The 27,971-nt window shown below is 39.4% G+C and overlaps 1 protein-coding gene and 1 pseudogene across 14 annotated transcripts in view; both read left to right on the forward strand.

Moving 5' to 3' along the window:
• The window catches only part of USP8 (ubiquitin specific peptidase 8), a 76,205-nt gene that overhangs the window by 35,372 nt on the left and 12,862 nt on the right, over positions 1–27,971 (forward strand). For 8 of the 14 annotated variants that reach the window (XM_016928212.4, XM_063794939.1, XM_016928213.4 and 5 more), the window contains 8 exons: positions 167–329; positions 3,431–3,473; positions 6,196–6,340; positions 12,773–12,935; positions 17,977–18,121; positions 18,404–18,627; positions 22,605–23,189; positions 25,398–25,484. In XM_016928212.4, coding sequence (XP_016783701.1) covers positions 167–329; positions 3,431–3,473; positions 6,196–6,340; positions 12,773–12,935; positions 17,977–18,121; positions 18,404–18,627; positions 22,605–23,189; positions 25,398–25,484 — 1,555 coding nt within the window. The remainder of the gene's footprint in view (positions 1–166; positions 330–3,430; positions 3,474–6,195; positions 6,341–12,772; positions 12,936–17,976; positions 18,122–18,403; positions 18,628–22,604; positions 23,190–25,397; positions 25,485–27,971) is intronic. The other 6 variants (XM_054666940.2, XM_063794940.1, XM_063794934.1 and 3 more) reach the window with 1 other exon arrangement.
• On the forward strand, positions 7,800–8,343 carry LOC107968455 (small ribosomal subunit protein uS10-like; annotated as a pseudogene).

The following is a 27,971-nucleotide window of genomic DNA, read 5'->3' on the forward strand; positions in this document are numbered from 1 at the left end:
ATCTACAGATGGCCTCAGGCGGCAGATGTGTGAATTGTGGTGGAGGGAGAAAGCATATAGCCATGAAATACCTCAAGGCAGGATACTAATTTTACAGAACTGAAACTCCTTTAATTTCCACGATTAACGCCAATAAAAGACAATCTTGACTTATTTTTTCAACTAGATATGAAGAAGCTGAAGTCCGGAAAAAACTTGAGGAAAAAGACAGGCAGGAGGAAGCACAGCGGCTACAACAAAAAAGGCAGGAAACAGGAAGAGAGGATGGTGGCACATTGGCTAAAGGCTCTTTGGAGAATGTTTTGGATTCCAAAGACAAAACCCAAAAGGTATTTCAAATTTAATGTGTGAGTTAAAAGACCGTTTCTGCTTGTTAGATGATTTGCTTAAAAAGAGTTGAGATACCACTATAAAGTTCTTTTAGGCAACAAGGATGAAATTTAATGTTTTAATTAGAAATTTATTTAAGGCTGGGCATGGTGGCTCACGCCTGTAATCCCAGCACTTTGGGAGGCCGAGGCGGGCAGATCACTTGAGGCCAGGAGCTCGAAACCAGCCTGGCCAACATAGCGAAACCCCGACTCTACTAAAAATACAAAAGTTAGCTGGATGTGGTGGTGCGCGCCTGTAGTCCCAGCTACTCGAGAGGCTGAAGTAGGAGAATTGCTTGAACCCAGGAGGCAGAGGCTGCAGTGAGCTGAGATCGTACCACTCCACTCCAGCCTGGGCAACAGAGCAACACTCTTGTCTCAAAAAAAAAGAAAAGAATTTGAATTAAATATTCTAGCCTCAGTTGACTTCAGATTTTTCTGTGAATTTCTATGGCAATATTTTCTCTGCATTAATTCGTTTTTTAGCAGACATTATAAACTTAATCAGAGCAATAGAAAAATCATTTGAGCTGAGCTGTGATTTATTATATCTGCATTCTGGTCCTATGTCAAAACTTTTTTAACCACTCTGGGACTCAGTTTTCTTGTTTCCCAAATTATAGTCTTGAAATAGACGATTTTTAAGTTTCTTCTTTCTAATCATGTAATTTACATTAAAAGATTTAGTATACTACTTTGTTTGCTACCAAGCCTTTTATCTGTTTCTGAGGTCTCATTCTTTTTCCTTTGCTTTCTCCTTCTTTTTCTCCCCCAGTTCCCCCCGCACTTTTTTTTTTTTTTTTTTTTGAGACAGAGTCTCATTCTTGTCGCCCAGGCTGGAATGCAATGGCGTGATCTCAGCTCACTGCAACCTCCGCCTCCCAGGTTCAAGCGATTCTCCTGCCTCAGCTTCCCAAGTAGCTGGGATTACAGGCGCCCGCCACCACACCCAGCTAATTTTTGTATTTTTAGTAGAGATGGGGTTTCACCATGTTGGCCAGGCTGGTCTCGAACTCCTGACCTCCAGTGATCTGCCTGCCTCAGCCTTCCAAAGTGCTGGGATTACAGGCATGAGCCACCACACCTGGCTCTTCTTTTTTTTTTTTTTTTTTTTGAGACAGAGTTTCACTCTGTCGCTGAGGCTGGAGTGGAGTGGTGCGATCTCAGCTCGCTGCAACCTCTGCTTCCCGGGTTCAACTAATTCTCCTAGGCTTCAGCCTTTTGAGTAGCTGGGATTACAGGCACCCACCACCATGCCCAGCTAATTTTCGTATTTTTAGTGGAGATGGGGTTTCACCATATTGGCCAGGCTGTTCTTGAACTCCTGACCTCAAGTGATCTACCCACCTTGGCCTCCCAAAGTGTTGGGATTATAGGAGTGAGCCACCACGCCTGGCTTCTCCCATTTTTTCACATCTATTTAGTGACTACTTGTGGTCTTTTCAGCTACATCATCTCTTTGCTAAAAGCCATCAGTGACTTAGTCTGTAGCTGCCAGCTATCACCGTACCTCCCTTCCTTTACCTCCTCAGAAACTATTCTTCCTAAAATATAAGTTGAAATCCATGGGAAAATTTCTGCTTTGATTTTTTTCTTAGACATTTTGTAGCTTTCAGTTATCATTCTGTGTGGATCATCATTCCTTTCATTAAAAAGTCATTGTTGGCTGGGTGTGGTGGCTCACACCTGTAATCCCAGCACTTTGGGAGGCCAAGGTGGGCAGGTCATTTGAGTCCAGGAATTTGAGACCAGCCTGGGCAACATGGAAAAACCCTGTCTCTACAAACTTTTTTTTTTTGAGATGCAGTTTCGCTTTTATTGCCCAGGCTGGAGTGCAGTGGCGCGATCTCAGCTCACTGCAACCTCCACCTCCCAGGTTGAAGCAATTCTCCTCCCTCAGCCTTCCAAGTAACTGGAATTATAGGAATGCACCACCACGCCCGGCTAATTTTATATTTTTAGTAGAGACAAGGTTTCTCCATGTTGGTCAGGCTGGTCTTGAACTCCCAACCTCAGGTGACCCGCCCACCTTGGCCTCCCACAGTGCTGGGATTACAGGCGTGAGCCACCGTGCCTGGCCTCTACAAACATTTTTTAAAAAATTAGCCAGTCATGATAGTGCACACCTGTAGTCCCAGCTACTCAGGAGGCCAAGGTGGGAGGATCACTTGAGCCCAGGAGGTCCAGGCTGCAGTGATCATGCAACTGCACTCCAGCTTGAGCATTAGAGTGAGACCCTATCTCCAAAAAAAAAAAAAGGTCTAAGTGGGTCCTTTGTTTCCCCATCTATAAAATGAGTTAGTACCATACAGGATTATCCCATGTTGTCTTGGTTAAAAAATGTAAACTACATAGGCCGGGCACGGCGGCTCATGCCTATAATCCCAGCACTTTGGGAGGCTGAGGCAGGCATATCACAAGGTCAAGAGATCAAGACCAGCCTGGCCAACATAGCAAAACCCCATCTCTACTAAAAATACAAAAATTAGCTGGGCGTGGTAGCACACGCCTGTAATCCCAGCTACTCAGGAGGCTGAGGCAGGAGAATTGCTTGAACCTGAGAGGCAGAGGTTGCAGTGTGCCAAGATGGCACCATTGCAATCCAGCCTGGCCACGGAGCAAGACTCCGTCTCAAAAAAAAAAAAAATGTAAACTACATAAGCAATACTTTGTATTAGTTCATTTTGCTTTAATTATGTGGTGGAGGACACTGAATGGGATAGCCAGAATTTTTGTTTGATTGTAAGAAGTATTTCTAATCAAATTAAATACTAAATTTCTGTAGCAGTTTGTGCTGTTAAATTATATTTGGTCTTTAATTGAAGTAAATTTTGAGGAAATGTTCTATGATTCTGAAAGATTGCTAGTTATTTTAGCTGTTGTCTACTGCCAAAGAAACCTTTTAATATCATTATTATTCATCTGCGTTTTTATAAAAGGCCAGTACTCTGCACAGTTCGTTTCTTAGAGTTTCCATTTAAGAGAAGTAAATGAAGTATTAAAGTTGAATTTTTTGTGTCTATGAAAGTTGAAACTTTTTTCTTTTTCCTATGCAATAGAGCAATGGTGAAAAGAATGAAAAATGTGAGACCAAAGAGAAAGGTAAGTGTGTACAGAAGGAGGAAGTTGTTTTAGGTTCTAACTGAGATCTTTTAATCAGAATAAGCATCAGGTTTTATACAATGAGATTCTTAGCATTGTTGTCTAATCTCTATGTAAGCTTTATCATTTTTCCTAGTCTGTACAATTATATTGAAAATGTCTGAGGTTATTTTTATGTATTTATCATGGGGGATATTTTATGAATAATTTTAACCTTACATGTTAAACTGGTAGTATGCAGTTGAAAAAGGTCAAAACCAAAGCTTGTACTTGTTTTCTTTTCAACATGCAGTTTAGCAATAATGGTTAAGAGCATGGACTCTCAGAAGTCAAACTGCCGGAGTTTGAATACTGGTTCCTCCTCTCCCTTTCTGCCTGGTTTTCAGAATGTTGCTTAAACATTCTACCTTTGTTTCCTTGTCTGTAAAGTGGAGATAATAATAGTACTTATTTCATAGGGTTGTTGTCAGGGTTGTATGAGCTAATATATGTAAATTCTTAGAATACATGGTAAACTTTAAGTAGGACTTATTATCATTTATGACTAGGTTGTAGATTTAATTTTTTCTCCCCACATCCACCCTGTGGTCAAAGACTAAATTATTTAACAGTCATTTACATCCCCCATAAAAAAGAATCGAGGCCAGGCGCAGTGGCTCATTCCTGTAATCCCAGCACTTTGGGAGGCTCAGGCAGGAGGATTGCTTGAGCCCAGGAGTTCAAGACCAGCCTAGGTAACATGGTGAAACCCCTGTCTCTACAAAAAATACGAAAATTAGCTGGGTGTGGTGGTGGATGCCCGTAGTCCCATCTGCTCAGGAGGTTGAGGTGGGAGAATTGCTTGAGCCCGGGAGGTTGAGGCTGCAGTGAGCCATGATCACACTACTGTACTGCAGCCTATGACAGTGAGACCCTGTCTCAAATCCAAACCAGTAATATGGAAATTATCCATAGGTGGCGTTGATGCTCTAGTGACAAATATGTGACCTAAACAAGACTTTGGAATTTCTCTTCATCTGCTAGAGACGTTTTCCTCTCTCAGAAAAGGTTTACCTTGTCTACAGCCATACCACCTAACGCGCCCGATCTCGGGAGCGAAGCAGGGTCAGGCCTGGTTAGTACTTGGATCAGAGAAAAGGTTGAACTTAAACATAATTATAGGTAACAGTAAAATAAATTCTCTACTTAAAATATTGCCATACAACAATTATAAAAGTAAACTGAGTGTGCTATAAGGTACTTCCCTAAAAGCTGTTACTGATTCATTCCAAGATTAGTTTTTATGCATTTGTTCCTTTGTATGTCATCCTGCTTAAATGTTGTCCTTCTCAGCGGTTTGTTATCAACTTTTTTGGTCTGTTTTGTTAGCATACACTTGATGGCTAGAGATGGAAGGAGGACGATTATTAGCAGCTATAGGTCTTTTAGCATAGGAGCTACCGAGACTACTTTTCTTCTCACAGCTCACTGCTGAAACAGCTTTTTATATAATCTCAACTCTCTTGTAGTGCCTTTTAATCTTTCACTTCAGTAGAGCTAAGGAAAAATAGTAACATAGGGAATATTTATTTTGACAGATTGCTGCCCTCCCCCAAAAGTAAATAAATTAAATATTGCATTAGCTTTACTTAGTTTCCTTTTTGTTAGCCTTCTTAGAAAACAAAATAATCTTTTTTCCTTCTGGCTGGGAGCTAACAAATGAACATCAAGTAGAATGAGAATTGGCAAATTTTTCTTAAAGGGATAGATGGTAAACATTTTAGGCTTGGGGAACCTTATGGGCTTGGAGAGCCCTGTGGTCTCTGACACAACTATTGATCTCTGCTGTTGCAGTATGAAAAAATGTGTAAACAAAGTAGTGTGGCAGTGATCCAGTAAAAACAGATGGCCATAGTTTTTCAACCTCTGATGTAGAATAGCAAGCTTTTGACTTGTTATTCTAAGAATACTTGGATATCTAAGTTTTTCAAAAAGCTACCGTAAGACTGCCATCAGAGACCTTTTGAATTTAGAACTTTTCCAGAATTTTAGAACCATAGATATTTCTTTCTTCCAGTTAGCATTTTTCTAATGTCTTAATTTTTGAAAACATACTATTTTCCTAAGACACATATATTAATGTTCTTTATTTTATGTTGGTAACAGAGTCAATACCAGGTGTAGCTGTAAACTCAACAGAAAGTTTTGATTTTTAAGTCTTTGTAAACAGAGCATCGAACTGGTTTCTTGATAAATGTTAAAAAAACAAGGCCAGGTATGTGGTGGCTCACGCCTGTAATCCCAACACTTTGGGAGGCCGAGGTGGGCAGATCACTTGAGGTCAGGAGTTCCAGACCAGCCTAGTCAACATGGTGAAACCCCATCTCTACTAAAAATACAAAAATTAGCCAGGCGTGGTAGCAGCCTGTGTTCCCAGCTACTCGGGAGGCTGAGGCAGGAGAATCACTTGAACCTGGGAGGTGGAGGTTGCAGTGAGCTGAGATCATGCCACTGCACTCCAGCCTGGGTTACAGAACGAGACCCTGTCTCAAGAAAAAAAACAAGTTGTATTTAATGTTAGTTTACAAGATAATAAATGGTATGATGGAGTAGTAAATATATGGCATCCATATATATTCAGTATACTTTGCTCTTCTAGAAAAAGCTGTTTGTCCTATGTTTTGTGATGTCAGCACATCTTGTGCTGTTTCTTGTCACTTATACTGTCTCTCTCAATTCCAAGGAGCAATCACAGCAAAGGAACTATACACAATGATGACGGATAAAAACATCAGCTTGATTATAATGGATGCTCGAAGAATGCAGGATTATCAGGATTCCTGTATTTTACATTCTCTCAGTGTTCCTGAAGAAGCCATCAGTCCAGGGTGGGTTATTGTGTAGTAAAGTAGTAAACTGTGTAGTAAGTAGTAAACTGTGGACCTTAGTAAATGTTACTACTTAGCATCCAAGCTAAATGTGATAAAGTAGTCTTTTCCTGGTAACTTTTTAAATCTTTGCCTCTTTTTATGTGTGTGGGTGGTGGGGGAGGGGAGGGGGAGGTACATTTTAGGAGCAGAGGTTTAATAGGCAAAAGAAAGAGAAAGAAGAACTGCTCTCTCACTTTTGAGAGTGAGGGGTGCCCAAGTGGGATTTCCCTAAATCTTTGCTTCTTAAAGACACGCTCCACCCTTTTTGAAGGTTGAAGTTACAGATTTGCTAACTTTTGATTTGGCTGTTTTCTCCTATTGGTGGTATTTAGAATCTTATCAAAAGAGAAATGAAGTTGCCTTTTCCCTCTCTCCCCAGATGTTTGTTAACTGATTTTTCCTATTATTTTCTGTTTATAAGCATGTGAATCGTATGTACCAAATTGATTAAAATAATGAACTAATTGAATTGTTTTACATACTGAAATTCCCTATATTTTCTGTGATACACGCTACACAAATACTTTGTGTGTGCTTAAGTTAAAAGAGTATAGTCTCTGATGCCAGACTCTATTCAAATAACTGTCACTTACTAGTTGCATTATTACTAGGTAGTGACCTAACATTTCTAAGCTCAGGTTTCCATCTGTAAAATGGGGATAATAGTAGAACATATCTTACAGAGGTTTCAGGAGATTTAAATGAGAAACATTATATACACACACACACTTTAGCACAGGTCCTGGCACGAGTAAGGACTTAATTTAAATTTTTTTCTTTCTTTTTTGGTAAGAAGGCCTTTAACCTATGAAATAATTTAAAGTGACTTGCATGGGTATATTGTATATTGGAAATCATGGCATAGTGGCAGAGCTAAACCTCCAGATAAAGGGCTATTTTGACTATTTTGAGCATTCTTATGTAGATCCTATTACCTCTCTTGGTCTTGGTTTAAAATTATATATTTTTAAAATTAGGTAATAAAATCTGTATAGTTCTTGGCATATTGCAGATGCTTGATAAATGTTCGACCTGAAGCATAGAGTGCTTTGTAAATAAGCTATTTAAAAATTAGAGCTCTTAGGCCGGGCACAGTGGCTCACACCTGTAATCCCAGCACTTGGGGAAGCCAAGGCAGGCGGATCACTTGAGGTCAGGAGTTCCAGACCAGCCTGGCCAACATGATGAAACCCCATCTTTACTAAAAATACTTCAGCCAGGTGAGGTGGCGCATGCCTATAATCCCAGCTACTCGGGAGGCTGAGGCAGGAGAGTGGCATGAACCCAGGAGGCGGAGGTTGCAGTGAGCCGAGATCACGGCACTGCACTCCAGCCTGGGCTACAGAGGGAGACTCTGTCTCAAAAAAAAAAAAAAATTAGAGCTCTTTGAGGAAGACGCTGTTGAAGGTAGTGCTGAGCTGTGGTCAGCCCGCTCCTGCTCCTGCTGTACTGCTGTTGCTCTCGCAGAGGAACCGGTCGGTCAGGAAGCCGCACAGCAGCCGTGGCTTTTAAAGATGCTGGAAAAACACCCATGGAGCCGGAGATAGCAATTCACTGAATTCGAATCACTCTCTATGAGCCACAGCATAAAATCCCTGGAGAAGGTGTGTGCTGACTTGATCAGAGGAGCGAAGAAAAAGAATCTCAAAGTGAAAGGACCAGTTCAAATGCCTACTAAGACTTTGAGAATCGCTACAAGAAAAACTCCTTTTGGTGACGGTTCTAAGACATGGGATCATTTCCAGATGAGAATCCACAAACAACTCATTGACTTGCACATCCTTTCTGAGATTGTTAAGCAGATTACTTCCATCAGTACTGAGCCAGGAGTTGAGGTGGAAGTCACCATTGGAGATGCTTAAGTCAACTATTTTAATAAATTGATTACTGGTTGTTAAAAAAATATATATTAGAGTGCTCAGTCTAATTAAACATGTGAATATATTCCCAGGATTTGAACAGACGAAGTTATAATTAGTCTTTGGGTAGTCTAATCTGTATTAATAGAGAGCTCGTGGTCGTTATTACTGAGTTCACATGGAAGTTTCCCAAAATGTGAGATTTGGACTACTATGAAACTCAAGATGATTTTAGGTTGAAGATTAAAGAACAATGAAATGCATACTGAGAAAATTATTCTCTTTTAATTTATGTTACAGTCCTTTTGAGTTAGTTTAAAGGAGTTTCAGTTTGGTGCTAGTATATCTTTTAAATACTTGCTTATCTCTCTTAACTGAAGGGAACAGGTCTCAGAGCTTTCTGTAGGTTACAGTACCTACAACTAGCTGATAGTGATTACTGTATTTTTTCATTATCTATTTTTATTTATTTATTTTTGAGACAGGGTCTCACTCTGTGCCTGGGTTGGAGTGCAGTGGCATGATTACAGCTCACCGCAGCCTTGACCTCCTGGGTTTAGATGATCCTCTCACCTCAGCCTCCTGGGTAGCTGGGACTACAGGCACATGCCACCATGCCCAGCTGATTTTTGTATTTTTTTGTAGAGACGGGGTTTTGCCACATTGCCCAGACAGCTCTCAAACTCCTGGGCTCAAACAATCCTCCCACCGTAGCCTCCCAGAGTGCTGGGATTATAGATGTGAGCCATTGCACCTGGCCTATCTGTTCTTAAAATTTTAAGCTTTTTATTTTATTGTATTTATTCAATTTTTTAAATTTTAATTTAATTTATTTTTATTTATTTATTTTTGAGACAGAGTCTTGCTCTGTCGCCCAGGCTGGAGTGCAATGGTGTGATCTCGGCCAACTGCAGCCTCCACCTCCCGGGTTCAAGAGATTCCTTCTGCCTCAGCCCCCTGAGTAGCTGGGATTACAGGCGTGTGTCACCTTGCCCAGCTAATTTTTTAATTTTTACTAGACACTGGGTTTCACCATGTTGGCCAGGCTGGTCTCGAACTCCTGACCTCAAATGATCCACCTGCCTTGGCCTCCCAAAGTGCTGGGATTACAGGTGTGAGCCACTGTACCTGGCCTTTTTTTTTTTTTTTTTTTTTGAGACAGGGTCTTGCTGTGTTGCTCAGGCTGGAGTGCAGTTGTACAATCTTGGCTCACTGCAACCTCTGCCTTCTGGGTTCAATTGATCCTCATGTCTCATGTCTCAGCCTCCCAAGTGGCTGGGATTACAGGTGTGTGCCACCACACCCGGCTAATTTTTGTATTTTTAGTAGACACAGGGTTTCACTATGTTGGCCAGGCTGGTCTTGAACTCCTGGCCTCAAGTGATCCACCGGCATCGGCTTCCCAAAGTGCTGGGATTACAGGTGTGAGCCACGGTGCCCAGCCTATTTCTTTTTTAAACTTTTATTTTAGGTTTGGTGGTACATGTGAAGGTTTGTTACATAGGTAAACGTTTTCACGGGGGTTTGTTGTACATACATATTTTATCACCGAGGTATTAAGCTCAGTACCCAATAGTTATCTTTTCTGCTCCTCTCCCTCCTCTTACACTCCCCCCTCAAGTAGACCCCAGTGTCTGTTGTTTCCTTCTTTGTGTTCATAAGTTCTTACCGTTTAGCTCCCATATTCTTAACTTTTAATACATTATAGTATATATACCGAAGTACTCCTGTCTTAAGTGTCTAGCCCAATGAATTTTCATTAACTGAATGCACCCACTTAATTAGCATCCAGACCAAGAAACAATGTTATCATCCCCCCTGAACCCGATATACCCCCTGTAAGTTACTACCCGTATCCCACTGCCCAAGGAAACCACCAGTTTCTAACAGAATATATTCTTTTTGTCTGCTTTTGTACTTTATATAAATGGAATTTATAATATGTAGTCTTTTATATCTGTCTTCTATACCCAACCTGTGTTTGTGACAGTCATCTTTGTTATTGTGTGTAGTTGTAGTTTGTTCATTCTCATTGCCATATGATGTTCTGTTGTGTGAATATAGCGCAATTTACTTAAATATTTTTTTTATCTTCAGACATACCTTTTACTTATTGGATATGATTTCGTTTTTTCATGTATTTAGGGCTATACAATTTCCTATGAAATTTATTTAAGTAAAAAATTATTTTTAATTAAATTAAATTTAATAAAAGACAAGTAGAGCAGAGTTGGAGCAGATTGTGAAGATGGTACATAAAAGACAGAAGTTTGAGAAATGTTGGCTGATACTGTTGTTTCCCAAAGTGTTTTCTGTAGAATACTAATCCTGAAAACAGTATTTAGGTAAATATACCCCTAGGGTTGGAAATAGTCTTTAAGAATATCACATTTTATTTTTTTTCCTTCTTTGTTGACCAAGCATCCTTCTGATCTGTGTACATCAGGAGAGGATATTAGTAGACAATATTTTATATTTCTTCTACTTCTTTACTTCCTGGAAGATACAGTAACCAACATTATTATATAGGAACTGGATTTCAAAATTAAAATGATCTTATTTGGTTTTACTTGTGGATAAAAGTTGTACCAGTCCGGCCCAGCTTGCCAGTATCGTCAGTTAAATATTGAAATGCCACTATATACTAAGTGCTTTGCTAAGAATAATATGGAGCTCCTTACCCAGAGGTGTAAATCTGTATTATTCACTCATTCAATTATTAAATCCAATTTTTTTTTTTTTTTGAGACAGAGTCTCACTCTTCACCCAGGCTGGAGTGCAGTGGCATGATCTCAGCTCACTGCAACCTCCACCTCCAAGGTTCAAGCTATTCTCCTGCCTCAGCCTCCTGAGTAGCTGAGACTCCAGTCATGCACCACCACTTCCAGCTAATTTTTGTATTTTTAATTAGAGACAGGGTTTCGCCATGTTGGCCAGGCTGGTCTCGAACTCCTGACCTCAGGGGATCAGCCAGCCTTGGCCTCCCAAAGGGCTGGGATTACAGGTGTGAGCCACCGCGTCCAGCTGATTAAACCAATATTCACTGAACACTTTCTGTGGGCTGGGTTACTGTGTTCTAAGTGCTGGGCTAAGCCATTGAACAAACAAAAAATTGTCTTTGGAGCTTTTAACAGAGAGGTGAGATAGGCAAGATGTACAATAAAAGCTTGAAATGTTTAGTTTGTCTTATGTTGAGTGCCTTGGAAATGGGAATGTCATGTGTGCCTGTGCATGTGTGTGTGTTTAGAAAGGCCTCACAGAGAAGTTATTAGCAAATCTTGAAGAAATAAGGGAAATGAGTGATGCAGCTATCTGAGGGAAGCAGATTCCAGACAGGGAAAAAGCAAGAGCAGAGGCCCTTAGGGAAGAGCATGCCTGGATGAACCAGGAATAACAAGCCAGTGGCTGGAGCGAGTGAAGGGGGCCAGTAGTTAGAGATGAGGACATTGAGGCTTGAGGGTGTATGTCTGTGGCAGGCCATTGTGAGGACTTTAGCTTTTTTTTTTTTTTTTTTTTTTTTTGAGACAGAGTCTTGCTTTGTTGCCCAGGCTGGAGTGCAGTGGCATGATCTTGGCTCAGTGCAGCCTCCGCCTCCCAGGTTCAAGCAATTCTGCCTCAGCCTCCTCAGTAGCTGGGATTACAGGCGCCTGCCACCATGCCCGGCTAATTTTTGTATTTAGTAGAGATGGGGTTTTACCATGTTGGCCAGGCTGGTCTTGAACTCCTGACCTCAGGTGATCCACCCGCCTCAGCCTCCCAAAGTGCTGGGATTACAGGCATGAGCCACCATGCCCAGCCGGACTTTAGCTTTTATGTGAGCAAACGATGATGTGAACATTGTGCTTTAATGGAGAGTTGGTGTTATTCACAGTTGACGGTTTTAAGAGGCAGCATAGCAAAGAACATGTACATGAGCCAGATTGCCTGAATTTTAATTCTGGCTCCACTTACCTTGAGCGAGTCACTTAATCTGTTCGTGCCTCAGTTTCCCCAAAATAGAAATAATAATGTTCATCTTACAGGATTGTTGTGAAGACTCAATGAGTTCAATGAGAATGAAGCATTTAGAACAGTATCTGGCACATGGTAAATGCTATATGTGTTTGTTGAATAAACATCCTGGTATATGGTGGACTATTAATTATATAGGTATAAGAGAACTGAAATATGAATAATATTACCCAGGTGATTCCCCAGTTTATATTTGGCTGAAAGAGGAGCTCAGATAATTTTCTCTGTTTTCAGTTTTGCTCCCCCCTTGACTTTTTTTAAAAGGTCAGAATGAAAAGAATTCAGTCTTCTTTTAGTCTCTAATAACTACTAAAACTATGTTCCAATATTATACAGTAGTGAAGGGGTTAAACATGTTAGGCTGTTTAATATCTTAATATATAACCTCACCTTAGAAAGGAATCTACTTAAAATTTGCTATGGTGTGGTAAAGACTGTGGAACAAAACCGAGTGTCTTCTGTTAGTATATTAGGACCTCTTGTTGACTTTTGCCCCAATTTAAATATTAATACATTTCAGAGTCACTGCTAGTTGGATTGAAGCACACCTGCCAGATGATTCTAAAGACACATGGAAGAAGAGGGGGAATGTGGAGTATGTGGTACTTCTTGACTGGTTTAGTTCTGCCAAAGATTTACAGATTGGAACAACTCTCCGGAGTCTGAAAGATGCACTTTTCAAGGTATGCAAGTTTCATTGTTAGTTTATTGTAATTGCAGGGCATCTCTGGTTGTTAGAAAGGCATGTTAATTAGTTGTTATCTTAAATACTAAAAGATTCATCATGCCTTTTTTTTTTTTTTGAGACTGAGTCTCACTCTGTTGCCCAAGCTAGAGTACAGTGGCGTGATCTCAGCTCACTGCAACCTCCGCGTCCCAGGTTCAAGCGATTCTCCTGCCTCAGCCTCCTGAGTAGCTGGGACTGCAGGCGTGAGCCACCACACCAGGCTAATTTTTGTATTTTTAGAAGAGAGGGGGTTTCACCATGTTGGCCAGGCTGGTCTCGAACTCCTGACCTCAGGTGATCCACCTGCCTTGGCATCCCAGAGTGCTGGGATTACAGGCTTGAGCAGCTGCGCCCAGCCCATCATGCTTTGATTGTAGAATTTTTTATAAATTCAGGTTTAAAAGATTTGTTTTGGCTGGGTGTGGTAAAATTAAAACTTAGGTGGGAAAAGATCTTATAAGATTACAAGATGGCCAGGCGCGGTGGCTCACGCCTGTAATCCCAGCACTTTGGGAGGCTGAGGTGGGTGGATCACGAGGTCAGGAGATCGAGACCATCCTGGCTAACACAGTGAAACCCCATCTCTACTAAAAAAATACAAAAAAATTAGCCGGGCGCAGTGGCGGGGGCCTGTAGTCCCAGCTACTGGGGAGGCTGAGGCAGGAGAATGGCAGGAACCCGGGAGGCAGAATTTGCAGTGAGCAGAGATCACACCACTGCACTCCAGCCTGGGAGACAGAGCGAGACTCTGTCTGGAAAAAAAAAAAAAAAAAAAAGATTGCAAGGCAGGGCCAGGCGTGGTGGCTCATGCCTGTAATCCCAACACTTTGGGAAGCTGAGGCGGGCAGATCACCTGAGGTCAGGAGTTCAAGACCAGCTTGACCAACATGGAGAAACCTCGTCTCTGCTAAAAACAAAAAATTAGTCGGGCATGGTGGTGTGCACCTGTAATCCCAGCTACTCAGAAGGCTGAGGTAGGAGAATCGATTGAACCCGGGAGGTGGAGGTTGCGGTCAGCCAAGATCACACCATTGCACTCCAGCCTGGGCAACAAGAGCGGAACTCTGTCTTACACACACACAAAAAAAGATTACAAGGCAGAAGACAGGCAGAAATATTTACAACACATATGGCAGTGGTTTAAAATACCTAAAATCCAAAGAGCTTCTACAAATAAGAAAAATACTTAAGATAAAATAGTAAAATAAGTCATGGGCACAGATAGCCATGAACAGAAAGTGAAATGCAAGTGGACGTAACCATAAAAATGGCAACTTTACTAGTATCAGATAAATGCATATTAAAACGAGTGCCATTTTCACTGATCAAGTTAACAAAGGTTTAAAAAATAATACGGTTGTCCTCAGTATTTGTGGGGGATTGATGCTAGGACCCCCCACAAATAACAAAATCCATGGATATTCAAGTTTCTTACATAAAATGGTATAGTATTTGCATATAAACTACACATATTCTCTCATATAATTTAAATCTTCTGTAGATTCCTTATAATAACTAATAAAAAGTAAGTGCTTTGTAAATAGTTGTTATACCATATTGTTTGGAGAATAGTGACAAGAAAAAAGTCTGTACATGCTCAGTACAGACATAACCATCATAGGCCTAACTATATATTTTTTAAATTTATTTGTTTTAATTTTAATTTTTATTTTTTTAAGAGACAAGGTTTTTCTCAGTCACCTAGACTTGAGTGCAGTGGCACAATCATAGCTCACTGCAGCCTTGAACTCCTGGCTCAAGTGATCCTACTGCCTCAGCCTCCTGAGTAGCTGGGACTACAGGTACGCACCATGCCTGGCTAATTTTTTAAAATTTTCTAGTAGAGACAAGGTATTGCTATGTTGCCCAGGCTAGTCTCAAACTCCTGGCCTCAAGCATTCCTCCCACCTTGGCCACCCAAAGTGTTGGGATTACAGGCGTGCACCACTGTGTTGGGCATCTAAGTATATATATATATATTTTAAATTTTAATTTAATTTTATTTATTTCGAGATGGAGTCTCACTCTGTCACCCAGGCTGGAGTGCAGTGGTGCAATCTTGGCCCACTGCAACCTCTGCCTCCCAGGTTCAAGCAATTCTCCTGCCTCATCCTTTCCAAGTAGCTGGGATTACAGGCGCCCACCATCATGCCCAGCTAATTTTTTACTTACTGTTTTTTGAAGACATATCTTACTCTGTTGCCCAGGCCAAAGTGCAGTGGTGCCTTCTCAGCTCACTGCAGCCTTGACATCCTGTGCTCAGGTAGTCCTCCCAACTCAGCCTCCTGAGTAGCTGAGGCGTGCGTCACCATCCTAGCTAATTTTATTTTATTTTATTTTTGTAGAGATGAGATTTCACTATGTTGCCCAGGCTGGTCTCAAAACTCCTGGGCTCAAACAATCTCCTGCCTCAGCCTCCCACAGTGCTGGTATTACAGGTGTGAGCCACCACACCCAGTCAATTTGTTAAATTATTAACAATGATAGCACTGAATGCTGGTGAGCATGTGGTGAGAAGAAAACTCATTCTGCTGGTAGGAGGGTCAGTTGATTGCCCTTCAGAAAGTAGGTCTTAAAAGCCTTAGAACAATTCATGCTATGACATAGGGAACCCAGAAATATACCTAAGTATGGGACAATTATATGAAACTGCCAGTATTCAACTGGCATTGACCTACAAATGGCAGTTTGGCAGTTTCATAAAGTTCAAACTAAGATATGTGAATGATTAGTGTATGATAAAGGTGACATAAATCAATGAGGAAAAGATGGATTGAAATGAATGGTTTGGGGACAACTGCCCAGCCAGTAAATAAAAGAGAATGGATCCCTACCTTATTTCTTAGACCAAGCTACATCTCAAATGAATAGAAGATATAAATGTATAGATTGAAACAGCGAACTATTAGGAGAAAGCATTGGTATTTTTTAGTACCTTGATGTCAAATCAAGATGTCATAAAGGAAAATGAAGACTGTGTTTATGGCTGGCCGCGGTGGCTCACACCTGTGATCCCAGCACTTTGGGAGGCTGAGGCAGGTGGATCACTTGAGGTCAGAAGTTGGAGACCAGCCTGGCCAACATGGTGAAACCCCATCTCTACTAAAATTACAAAAATTTGCCGGGCATGATGGCGGGCGCCTGTGATCCCAGGTACTGAGGAGGCTGAGGCAGGAGAATTGCTGGAACCCAGTGGGCAGAGGTTGCAATGAGCCGAGATCGCGCCACTTCACTCCAGCCTGGGCAAAAGAACGAAACTCCATCTCAAAAGACATTTAACTATGTTTAAAAAACAAAAACATAAAGTAAAAATCAGGAAAAATGTTTGTAATATATATGACAAAGACCTGTTTTCCCTAATATTCAGAGTACATTCACTGTTTACTAAAAAAATTGCAAATAACTATAGAAAAAGGGGCAAAGGATACAATTATTAAATAGTTAAGTCATAGAACAATATAAATCCATAGTAAATAAATGAAAAAATGTCCAACTTCACCAATAAAGAAATGCTCATTAAAACAAGATACCATTTTATGTTCATCAGTTTTGTAAAAATTATAAAGATGTATAATGGGCATTCTCATATCCTGTTGGTTAAGTGTATAAATTGGTATAGCCTTTCTGAAGGGCAACTGGGCATCATATTAAACCAGCAATTCTACTCCTAGGTAATTATCCTAAAGAAATACATATATATACATATATATACACACACATATATATACACACACATATATATATATATTTATTTACTTATTTATTTTTCGAGATGAAGTCTCACTCTTATCCCCCAGGCTGGAGTGCAGTGGCGCTATCTTGGCTCACTGCAACCTCCGCCTCTCAGGTTCAAGCGATTCTCTTGCCTCAGCCTCCCAAGTAGCTGGGATTATAGGCGCCTGCCACCACGCCTGGCTAATTTTTGTATGTTTAGTAGAGACGGGGTTTCACCGTGTTGGTCGGGCTGGTCTCGAACTCCTGACCTCAGGTGATCCTCCCACCTTGGCCTTCCAAAGTGCTGGGATTACAGGCATGAGCCACCGTGCCCGACCAATATATTTATATATATTTTTAAGTGATCATTTCTAAGATTAGCAATATATTGAAAACCTTAAAATGTTCGTGTACCTTAGCTTAAGCAACTCCCTTTCTGGGAGTTTTCCTTAAGGAGGTGACTAGGTATGTGCATGTATAAGGATCTTTTGTGTTTATTTCAGCATTGCTTATAATTAAATGGGGAAAAAACCCAAATGTTCAAACAATTGACTCAGTTTTGGGGTCTGTGTATAAAGTAGAATAGGCCATGTGCAGCGGCTCACGCCTATAAATCCCAACACTTTGGGCTGAGCCAGGTCGATCACTTAAGCCCAGGAATTCGAGACCAGCCAGGGCAACATGGCGAAACCCCAGCTCACGAAAAGTACAAAAATTAGCTGGCCATGTTGGCGCGTGCTTGTAGTCCCAGCTACTGGGAAGGCTGAGGTGGGAGGATCAATAGAGCCCAAGAGGTCAAGGCTGCAGTGAGTCGTGATTATGCCGTTGCATTCCAACTTGGGTGATAGAGCGAGACCTTGTCAATCAGTCAACCAGTAGTCGAATATTACCTAGCATTGCAAATGATGATATAGCTCTATATTGATGAAAGATGTTCATAGAAAAGCAACATCATAAAGGTTTTATTGAAAACTCTCTATAAGAGTAAACTCCAGAATGTAAAGTGGTATTGGGGTGGTGAGGTTATGGGTCATTTTTGTTTTATATTTAGTAATTTATTTTCTAATTTTTCTTCTAAGATCACTGATTATTTGTATGGTTTTTAAAACCTCACCTATATAACCGTTTCATTTAATGTTGAATTTTGAATTCAGTTCTCATTTTGTCATTATTTAGAAGATAAATTTTGTCCTTAAGGGAACAACTTTAAAATTTAGGTTTGTTGTGTTTTTAGCTGTTGAAAGATTGCTGCCCTATTTAAAATATGATTTCCTTATTTATAGTGGGAAAGTAAAACTGTCCTGCGCAATGAGCCTTTGGTTTTAGAGGGAGGCTATGAAAACTGGCTCCTTTGTTATCCCCAGTATACAACAAATGCTAAGGTCACTCCACCCCCACGACGCCAGAATGAAGAGGTGTCTATCTCATGTATGTATGTGAAAATTTTTGTTTAAAATTGCTTTGGTAAAATGTGGTTTAAAATTGTTTTCCTGGTAACATTCTTGGTTGTGTGTGTATTTGTCCTATTAGAGAGCAGTTTGTTTTCAGGCATAAAAATATAAGCCTGGAAGTTCACATTTTCTTTAAGACTGTTGTAATTGTTTTTTCACTTAGTTTACATTTAATTACTGCATTAACATGCATGAGAAATGTAAGTACTGTGTATGGGGTTTGCTATTCTAAAAAACATTTTTATTTTTGGAATTTTAGTGGATTTTACTTATCCCTCATTGGAAGAATCAATTCCTTCTAAACCTGCTGCCCAGACGCCACCTGCATCTATAGAAGTAGATGAAAATATAGAATTGATAAGTGATCAAAATGAGAGAATGGGACCACTGAATATATCAACTCCAGTTGAACCAGTTGCTGCTTCTAAATCTGATGTTTCACCCATAATTCAGCCAGCGCCTAGTATAAAGAATGTTCCACAGGTATGTTCTTGATTTTAACATTATTCTCGCTTTTGTTTTAATATTAAATATATAGTATAGCTGGGCACAGTGCCTCACGCCTGTAATCCCAGCACTTTGGGAGGCTGAGAGGGGCAGATCACCTGAGGTCAGGAGTTTGAGACCAACCTGGCCAACATGGTGAAACCCCCCTCTCTACTAATAATACAAAAATTAGCTGGGCATGGTGGTGGGTACCTATAAATCCAGCTGTTTGGGAGGCTGAGGCATGAGAATTGTCTGAACCCAGGAAGCGGAGGTTGCAGTGAGTCGAGATTGCACCACTGCACCCCAGCCTGGGTGACAGCAAGACTCTGTCTCAAAAAAAAAAAAAAAAAAGAATTAAATACATAGTATAGAAACGAAGTTTAATATATAACCTTTAACATCTTAGAAAAAAGTATCAATGAGAACAATCTGTATGTTTTGATAAATTTTTTGTTTAAAAATTTTTCATCATAATTCAGCATTACCGCCACGCCTATATTAGAGTAGATAAGGGGTTTCCAAGCCAGTTGGCGATCCATTTGCTACAAACAATGCCAATGAAAGATTGCATTATCACAGTGAATTAGAATAGCCCTTTTGGGATTTTTTGTATTATAATTTGACCCATAGTATTTTCATAAATAGCTTGGCTTACATATGATAGGTATGTGATGTCAGTATTTTGGTTTTAAAACAATGCTTTAGTTTCATTTCCTTAGAATTTGACACGCAAATAACAGGCATGTTTAACAATAATCATGTAAAAGTTTTTAAATAACCAAGACATTACAAATAAAAAATTTTAGTTTTTATATCCTTCATTTGGCTTTATTTAAAGAAAGGTTAACTAATGTTCCCCCTCCATGCATTTCCCAATAACATTTTTTAGCATTCATTTTTAATTTTTTCCCCAGATATATTTAAAACAGTATTTCACATTTAAAGTGGATGACGTTTGATTTGTGGAGCAGGTATTGAATAGAAAATCTGGTAATTTTTTGTTATAAACTGAAGTGGTTCATTTCTTCATTTTTTAAAGGTCTTTTAGTATTGCAGAATAAATTGCAGACTAAATAGATGTGATTAAACAACCTTTCTTAAAGGGTGAATTTAGGAAAGTCTAAAAAGAACTTATGTTATTGCATTTCCTTTCAACTTAATCTATTTAAACGCTAATCCTTTTGTGTCCCAACATAACTTTATGAGATACGTACAATTTTCAGACATATTTTGAAGATCTTCTATATAAAAAACAGCATGAGGGCTGGGTGCCATGGCTCGTGCCTGTAATCCCAACACTTTAGGAGGCGGAGGCAGGTGGGTCACCTGAGGTCAGGAGTTCCAGACCAGCCTGGTCAACATGGTGAAACCCCATCTCTACTGAAAATACCAAAATTAGCCAGGCGTGGTGGTGCGTGCCTGCAGTCCCAGCTACTCAGGAGGCTGAGGCAGGAGAATCACATGAACCCAGGAAGCAGAGTTGTAGTGAGCCGAGATCAGGCCACTGCACTCCAGCCTGGGTGAGAGTGAGACTCTGTCTCAAAAAAAAATAAAAATAAAAATAAGACAGCATGAAAGTTTGTATATACAAGAGATGGGTTCTTCTGATGTTTAGAAGGAGAGATCTGTATAAAATCAGCCACAGCATAAGGCAGAATATCATAATTGCTCTACAAGGCACTGGAGCACAGAGCAAGGAGAATACTCTAGCTGAGAAGATCAAGGACGTCTTCATGGAGGAGACAGTATTTTATCTGGGCTTTAAGAATAGGATTGGAGGATAGAAGAAACAAGTAGAAAATTGTATGACCAAAGGCATAGGGCATGCTCTGGGGCCAGTGAACAGTTTTGGCATATGTGGGCGCTAGTCTCTGTTGGAGAGAGGAAGTTATGATAGTAGATAAGATTAGAAGGATGGACAAGAGTCATCAAGAGAGACTTGGATCAAATTTGAATTTTGTCCTGTAGGCACAAGGAACCATTAAAGAATTTTAAACTTGAGAGTAACATGATCATAACTATACTTTTAAAATTAGGGAAAAATAGATCAAGCCACCAAAATGTAAATGGAAACAACATTTATTTTTGTTTCTGTTCCACCTCTTATTGTTAACCTCATCCCCATAGTGGTTCTTCCTACTTTATTCTCAAATACATGCAGAAAAAAAGACAAAGGATTTTTTTTAAGAGGCAGAAAGAGAAGTGAACAGGAAAAAAAATATTTTTTCTACACTAACCTCGTTTTCTTTTTCTTTTCTTTTTTTTTTTTTGAAAACGGTCTCACTCTCTCACCCAGGCTGGAGTGCAGTGGCGCGATCACAGCTCACTGCAGCCTCGACTTCCTGGGTTCAAGCAATCCTCCCACCTCAGCCTCCTGAGTAGCTGGGATTATAGGCACATGCCACCACGCCCGGCTAATTTTTGTATTTTTTTTGTAGAGATGGGGTTTTGCCATGTTGCCCAGGCTGGTCTCGAACTCCTGGCCTCAAGTGATCTATCCGGCTCGGCCTCCCAAAGTGCTGGTATTACAGGCGTGAGTCACTGCGCCTGGCAACTTCTTTTATTTTCTAGTAGAAAAACATAAATTTGTTTTGTAAGAACACTATGTAGATTGTTATTGGCACATGTTCTTATAAGTTTTTATTTTTCTTTCAGTACACAGTATTCTCAAGAAATGATGTTAGGGTCACTTCTCTAGTGTTAATATGCTGTTAAATTGAGGTAATAAACATTTAACTCATTAAATCAGGAACTTAGGTAGTTTATTACACAACTTGAAGGAAACTAGTTAGTATTTTACCTCATGTAAAAGTTTTTAGGGAAGATTGCATTTGTTCCCTCAGTAACATAGTTACTAACTGTGCTAGGCACAGTCTTTATCCTTTTAGAGCTTATATTCTAGGAGGGAAGAAAAATTTTAAATAAGTAATTATAGTTATTTGATCAGAATTCCGATAGAGAAGAATAAAGTATTATAAGAGCATGTATCAGGGGACTTGGCTAGTTCTAGGAACCAGGGAACTCTTCAGAGGGAGAGATGTGTAAGCCAAGACCTAATGTGGGCATTATCTAGATGAACAGCTGACAGACCTAAGTTGGGAAGGAGCATGGCATCTTGGAATAATTTTTTTTTTAAGGCAAGTATAGCTGGTATACACAGCCATATGACTGGAGAGGTAGGCAGATGTAAGACCATACAGGGCATTACAGGCTATGGTAAAGATTTTAGGTGTACTGAGAGCATAGTGGGTAGCAAATCAAATTTGTTTTAAATTGAGTCCTCTGGCTATAATGTGGAGAAACAGATTGGGGGGCGGGGGCAAGAGAAGAGATGGGCAACTAGTTGAAAGCTATGCTGTAGTCCTGGTGAGATAGGAGGTTGGCATGGTCTTAGCCTGTGGTAGAAGAGATGTAGGGACAGATATAGGAGGAAAATTAACAGCGTGCAGAAGGATATGGGAAGAACATATCATGGGACTCAGGTTTTTGATTTGTGCAACTATTGGGAGAGTGAGAGTGGTTATATCCATGAGATTAGGACCATGTTTGTCGGGGTGGGGGGAATCGTGAATCCGTTTTGGCTATATGGGGTTTGAGATACATGTGTTGACACTCAGATGGAAATATTGGGTAGGCATTTGGATACCTGGAAGTGGAACTTAAGTCTAAGTATGCCCAGGTCTAGGTTTTATGTTTTAGAATAAAGACATTTTTAACTCTTTTGTATACAAAACACTCAGGAAGAATTGAAAGTGTTGAATCAAGAGGATGTAAGTTCCAGTGATGTTTGAATATCTACCATTCAAGTTCTGTTTTATGAGAAATCTTGACACTGAGTAATTAACAAATAGATGTGCTGATAGATGTTGTCTCCACAAAGTGACACTTCTTTTATCACAACTTGATCTCAAGAACTGAGGTTATTTCCTGATTTTTGACAAAAATGTTTTGCTCTGGTTTTGTTGCTCTAGATTGATCGTACTAAAAAACCAGCAGTCAAATTGCCTGAAGAGCATAGAATAAAATCTGAAAGTACAAACCATGAGCAACAATCTCCTCAGAGTGGAAAAGTTATTCCTGATCGTTCCACCAAGCCAGTAGTTTTTTCTCCAACTCTCATGTTAACAGATGAAGAAAAGGCTCGTATTCATGCAGAAACTGCTCTTCTAATGGAAAAAAACAAACAACAAAAAGAACTTCGGGAAAGGCAGCAAGAGGAACAGAAAGAGAAACTGAGGAAGGAAGAACAAGAACAAAAAGCCAAAAAGAAACAAGAAGCTGAAGAAAATGAAATTACAGAGAAGCAACAAAAAGCAAGAGAAGAAATGGAGAAGAAAGAAAGTGAACAGGCCAAGAAAGAAGATAAAGAAACCTCAGCAAAGAGGGGCAAAGAAATAACAGGAGTAAAAAGACAAAGTAAAAGTGAACATGAAACTTCTGATGCCAAGAAATCTGTAGAAGATAGGGGGAAAAGGTGTCCAACCCCAGAAATACAGAAAAAGTCAACAGGAGATGTGCCCCATACATCTGTGACAGGGGATTCAGGTTCAGGCAAGGTAAGCAGAAACAGTACAAATTGCCAACGAAGTGAAAGAAAATGTATATGAAAATGTGAAAACACCAGTGGCATTCCATAAAAGGGCAGGCATTTCAAATAGTCTTTTCAGGGGTGATAGAATGTACTGATCTATCCACATTTGCTCATCTATTCTCCTTTGAGGCCAGTGCCATACATTTATGAAATGATCGGTTGGGAATGAAATTGCTTTTTGTATATTACATCTATAAAATGCAATATATTTCAAATAATTGAGATAAATAGCTACATTCTTCATTTTTATGTTTGATGTATGATCATGGAAAGACTAGAGTGAAATATAATCTCCTTCTCAGTATGGGGAAACTAGATGCTAATATTTGTATGATAGAATTTATATCTGTTTAGAATATATCCAAAATCAGTGACATCTAAATGGCCTAACATTTATCTTTGCATCTAGTGATTTTTTGGTCAGATCGGTGTCATTTTGTTTCTTGCTTTATCTATTCAAATAATATTGGCAAATAACCCAATTAATTTTGCCCTTGGCTACACACCCAAAATTGATAGCCGTAATTTTAGGGGACTTTTTTTGTTATTCTTTTTCAATCTCTAATAATGCTATGCTTTTCTTTTTTTCTTCATTATGTCATTAACAATGCCTTTTCCTTTTGAACACCAAGTATATGTTTATAATACCAAGAACAGTTATAGTCCTTTTTACATATGTATAAATGGAAAAAACATTTTTAATAGTGTGGAAATGACTTCTAATGGAAGGCGGGATACCATCTTTACAGAATGTCAATTTCTATACTTCTCAAACACAATTCAGGCATGTTACCAAAATTAATTCATAGTCAAGCTGCTCTTATCCAGGGAACACTTATCTGGTAACCTCTGCTATTAAAAAAGATAGCTTCCATCCAAAAACCTTCTAAACACCCCACATTGGGGATATGAAGCCCATGTACTAAAACTCTCTAATTTTATTCACAGGAGGAGCAAAACATGTGCACTCCAAGATACAATTTAAGTATTATTCATTGAGTAGCTACTATATGCCAAGTATTTTCACTGCATTGTCTTATTTACCCCTAATGATAACCCCATAAGGTATTTAATTTACAAGTGAAACTGAAGTTTAGAGGTTAAGTATTTGCCTAAGATCACATAGACAGTGAGATTCCAAGGCCACTTCTTTTCCATCTTGCTATACTAGAGGCATGCAGTCTTTAGAACTTAAATCATTCATATTTGTGGAGTCAGTTAGTATATAGGTGCCAAATATTCCTACACATCTAAGATTGCATTCCTTGTGTGCTCCTTTTAAAAGTAGGAGAAATATGTAATTTATTCTAGAATAAATTTTGTTAAAATTATCACTAATTTTAAAAAGTTTTTAGTAGAGTTATTTTAAAATAAGATATAAAACAAAAATGAGTTTTTAAAAAGAATCTACAGGCCGGGCGCATTGGCCCACGCCTATAATCCCAGCAGTTTGGGAGGCCTAGACAAGCAGATCACTTGGTCAGGAGATCAAGATGATCCTGGCTAACACGGTAAAACCCTGTCTCCACTAAAAATACAAAAAATTAGCAAGGTGTGGTGGCGGGCGCCTGTAGTCCCAGCTACTCGGGAGGCTGAAGCAGGAGAATCACTTGAACCCATGAGGCAGAGGTTGCAGTGAGCCAAGATCGTGCCACTGCACTCCAGCCTGGGTGACAGAGCGAAACTCGGTCTCCAAAAAAAAAAAAGAATCTGTGATGTTATAAGAAGATATGAATATAGATTTTTGCATTTTTTACTATTGGTCTGTATCTTAATTTCTTCTTTCTCTTGAATACTTCAAATTTTTTGAAGCACAACTCCTTTCAAGATAACCAAAATCGTAATAGTATTTAAATAAAAGAATAATGTTCAAATTAGGTCATGGTGAATATACATTAATGATCAGCATTTTATACTTGGCCATGTAGTGTGAACCAGTGCTTCACAGTCCACTTTGATTTTCATCTTTTTTTTTTCTTCACTGATTCATCAGAGTTCTTTAGTTTTTTAAGTATTTTGAATGTGACAGTAAAATATAATAAAATTTTCAGAGGCCTTTTTTTTCTCCTTTTACATTTTCATTCTCATAGATTCGGTTGTGTTAGCTAGTAGCTTTATGTTGGGAGGAGAATTAAAGTTTTCTTTCACTTCTGTAATTTTAATAATTTTACAGCCATTTAAGATTAAAGGACAACCAGAAAGTGGAATTCTAAGGACAGGAACTTTTAGAGAGGATACAGACGATACCGAAAGAAATAAAGTAAGTAGTTTATTGCAGGAAAAAACTGGAAAAAAAAACCAAACATGGATTATAACTATGTGATTATCTTACCACACTGCTATCTTTTTTCATGAGATCTACAGTGTAAGGGGATCGTTGCCATCTTTGGTAGCTGGTGTTTTGCTTGTTTTTGCATGATCAATCCATTTATATGCTAAAGGAAATAGTTTGTCTTCCTGTTTAAAGTGTGACAGCGTATTCTATTTATTTTATGAAAGTAAAAAATGTTTAGGCCTTACCATATGATCCAGCAATTCTACTTCAGGGTATATACCCAAAAGAATTGCAAACAAGAAGTATTTGTACACCCATGTTCTTAGAGTATTATTCATAATAGCCAAAAAATGGAAGCAACCCAAATGTCCATCAGCAGGTGAATGCATAAACAAATATGGTATGTACATGTAATGGAATATTATTCAGCCTTAAAAAGGAAAGAAATTCTGACACGTTACAACATGGATGAACCTTGAGGTCATTTGGTAAGTGAAATAAGCCAGTTTCAGGATAAATACTGAATGATTCCATTTCTATGAGGTTTGTAAATTAGGCAAATGTATAGAGACAGAAAGTAGAATGGTGGTTGTCAGAGCTGGAGAAAGGGGAAATGGGGAGTTATTGTTCAGTAGGTACAGAGTTTCAGTTTTACAAGATGAAAAGAGTTCTGGAGATTGTTGGCACAGTAATATACTTAATATCACTAACCAGTGCACCTAAAAATGGTTAAGATGGTAAATTTTATGTTATGTGTATTTCATCACAATTTTTTAAATACATAGGCTTTGTATAAGACATCTTTGCCGGGCGCGGTGGCTCATGCTTGTAATCCCAGGCAGGCAGATCACGAGGTCAGGAGATTGAGATCATCCTGGCTAACATGGTGAAACGCCGTCTCTACTAAAAATACAAAAAAAAAAATTAGCCGGGCGTGGTGGCAGGCACCTGTAGTCCCAGCTACTCGGGAGGCTGAGGCAGGAGAATGGCATGAACCAGGGAGGCGGAGCTTGCAGTGAGTCGAGATCGGGCCACTGCACTCCAGCCTGGGCAACAGAGTGAGACTCCATCTCAAAAAAAAAAAAAAAAAAAAAAAAGGCATCTTTGCCTTTGTTTTTCCTTCAGAGCTTGAGATACAATTTGCATACCATACAATTCACCCATTTTTAGCATGCAGTTTAGTGATTTTTTTTTTTTTTTTTTTTTAGTAATTTAGTGTTGTGAAACCATTAATACAATCCAATTTTAGAACATTGCCATCACACCAAAATGACCCCATGCCCAATTTAGTCTACCCTAAAGCCCAGGCAACACTGAGTCTACTCTGTCTCCATAGATCTGCCTTCTCTGGGATATATATACAGTCTTCCCTTGGTATCTGTAGATGACTGGTTCCACTACCTCCCTCTCATACCAAAATCTGAGGATGCTCAAGTCCCTTAGATAAAATGGTATAGTGTTTGCATATAACCTATACACATCCTCCTATATACTTTAAATCATCTCTAGATTACATACCTAACACAATGTAAATGCTATGAAAGTAGATGTTATCCTGTATTGTTTAGGGAATAATAAAAGCCTGCACATGTTCAGTACACCCAGGGTTATTTTTTTCAAGTATTTTCAATCTGTGGATGGTTGAATTCACAGATGCAGAACCGATGAATACAGAGGACTGACTCCATATCCAATCTAAATCTATGTGAATTTAACATGTTAAATTTTTGTTAAGTCATTCTGCTGTATTTTGCCATTAAAAAAATCTGAGACCAGCCTTGGCAACATAGCAAGACCCCATTTCTCCACAGAAAGTGGGGGGAAAAGGGTATGGTTGCTCCTGCCTGTAATTCCAGCACTTTGGGAGGCTGAGGCAGGTGGATCGCTTGAGCCCCAGGAGTTCAAGACCAGCCTGGGCAACATGGCAAAACCCTGTCTCTAGAAAAAAATATTAAAAAATTAGCTGGGTTTGGTGGCGCCTGCCTGTAGTCCCAGCTAGTTGAGAGGCTGAGGTGGGAGGATCACCTGATCCTGGGAAGGTCAAGGATACAGTGAGCCGTGATCATGCTACTGCATTCCAGCCTGGGCAACAAGAGTGAGACCCTGTCTCAAACAAAAGGGGAAAAAATGACATAAAATATATTAAGGCTAGAATGACTGACTGAATTCACAGTTTTCTTATTTTTGACTGCAACAGTTAAAGAGCCACAGCAACAACAAACCCATTGATATTTATACAAAAAAAGTTCATTAACTACAGAAGTCAAATAATGTATATAATTTATTTGTTTAGATCTAAGATTAACTAAACATAACACATAACCCATTAAAACCATGTTGTGTAAGAATGATACAATGGACTTTGGGGACTTGGGGGCAAGAGATAAAAGACTACAAATAGGGTGCAGTGTATACTGCTCAGGTGATGGGTGCACTAAAATCTCACAAATCACCACTAAAGAACTTACTAAT

Source organism: Pan troglodytes, chromosome 16 (genome assembly GCF_028858775.2).
Source record: "Pan troglodytes isolate AG18354 chromosome 16, NHGRI_mPanTro3-v2.0_pri, whole genome shotgun sequence".
Taxonomy (NCBI): Eukaryota; Metazoa; Chordata; class Mammalia; order Primates; family Hominidae; genus Pan; species Pan troglodytes.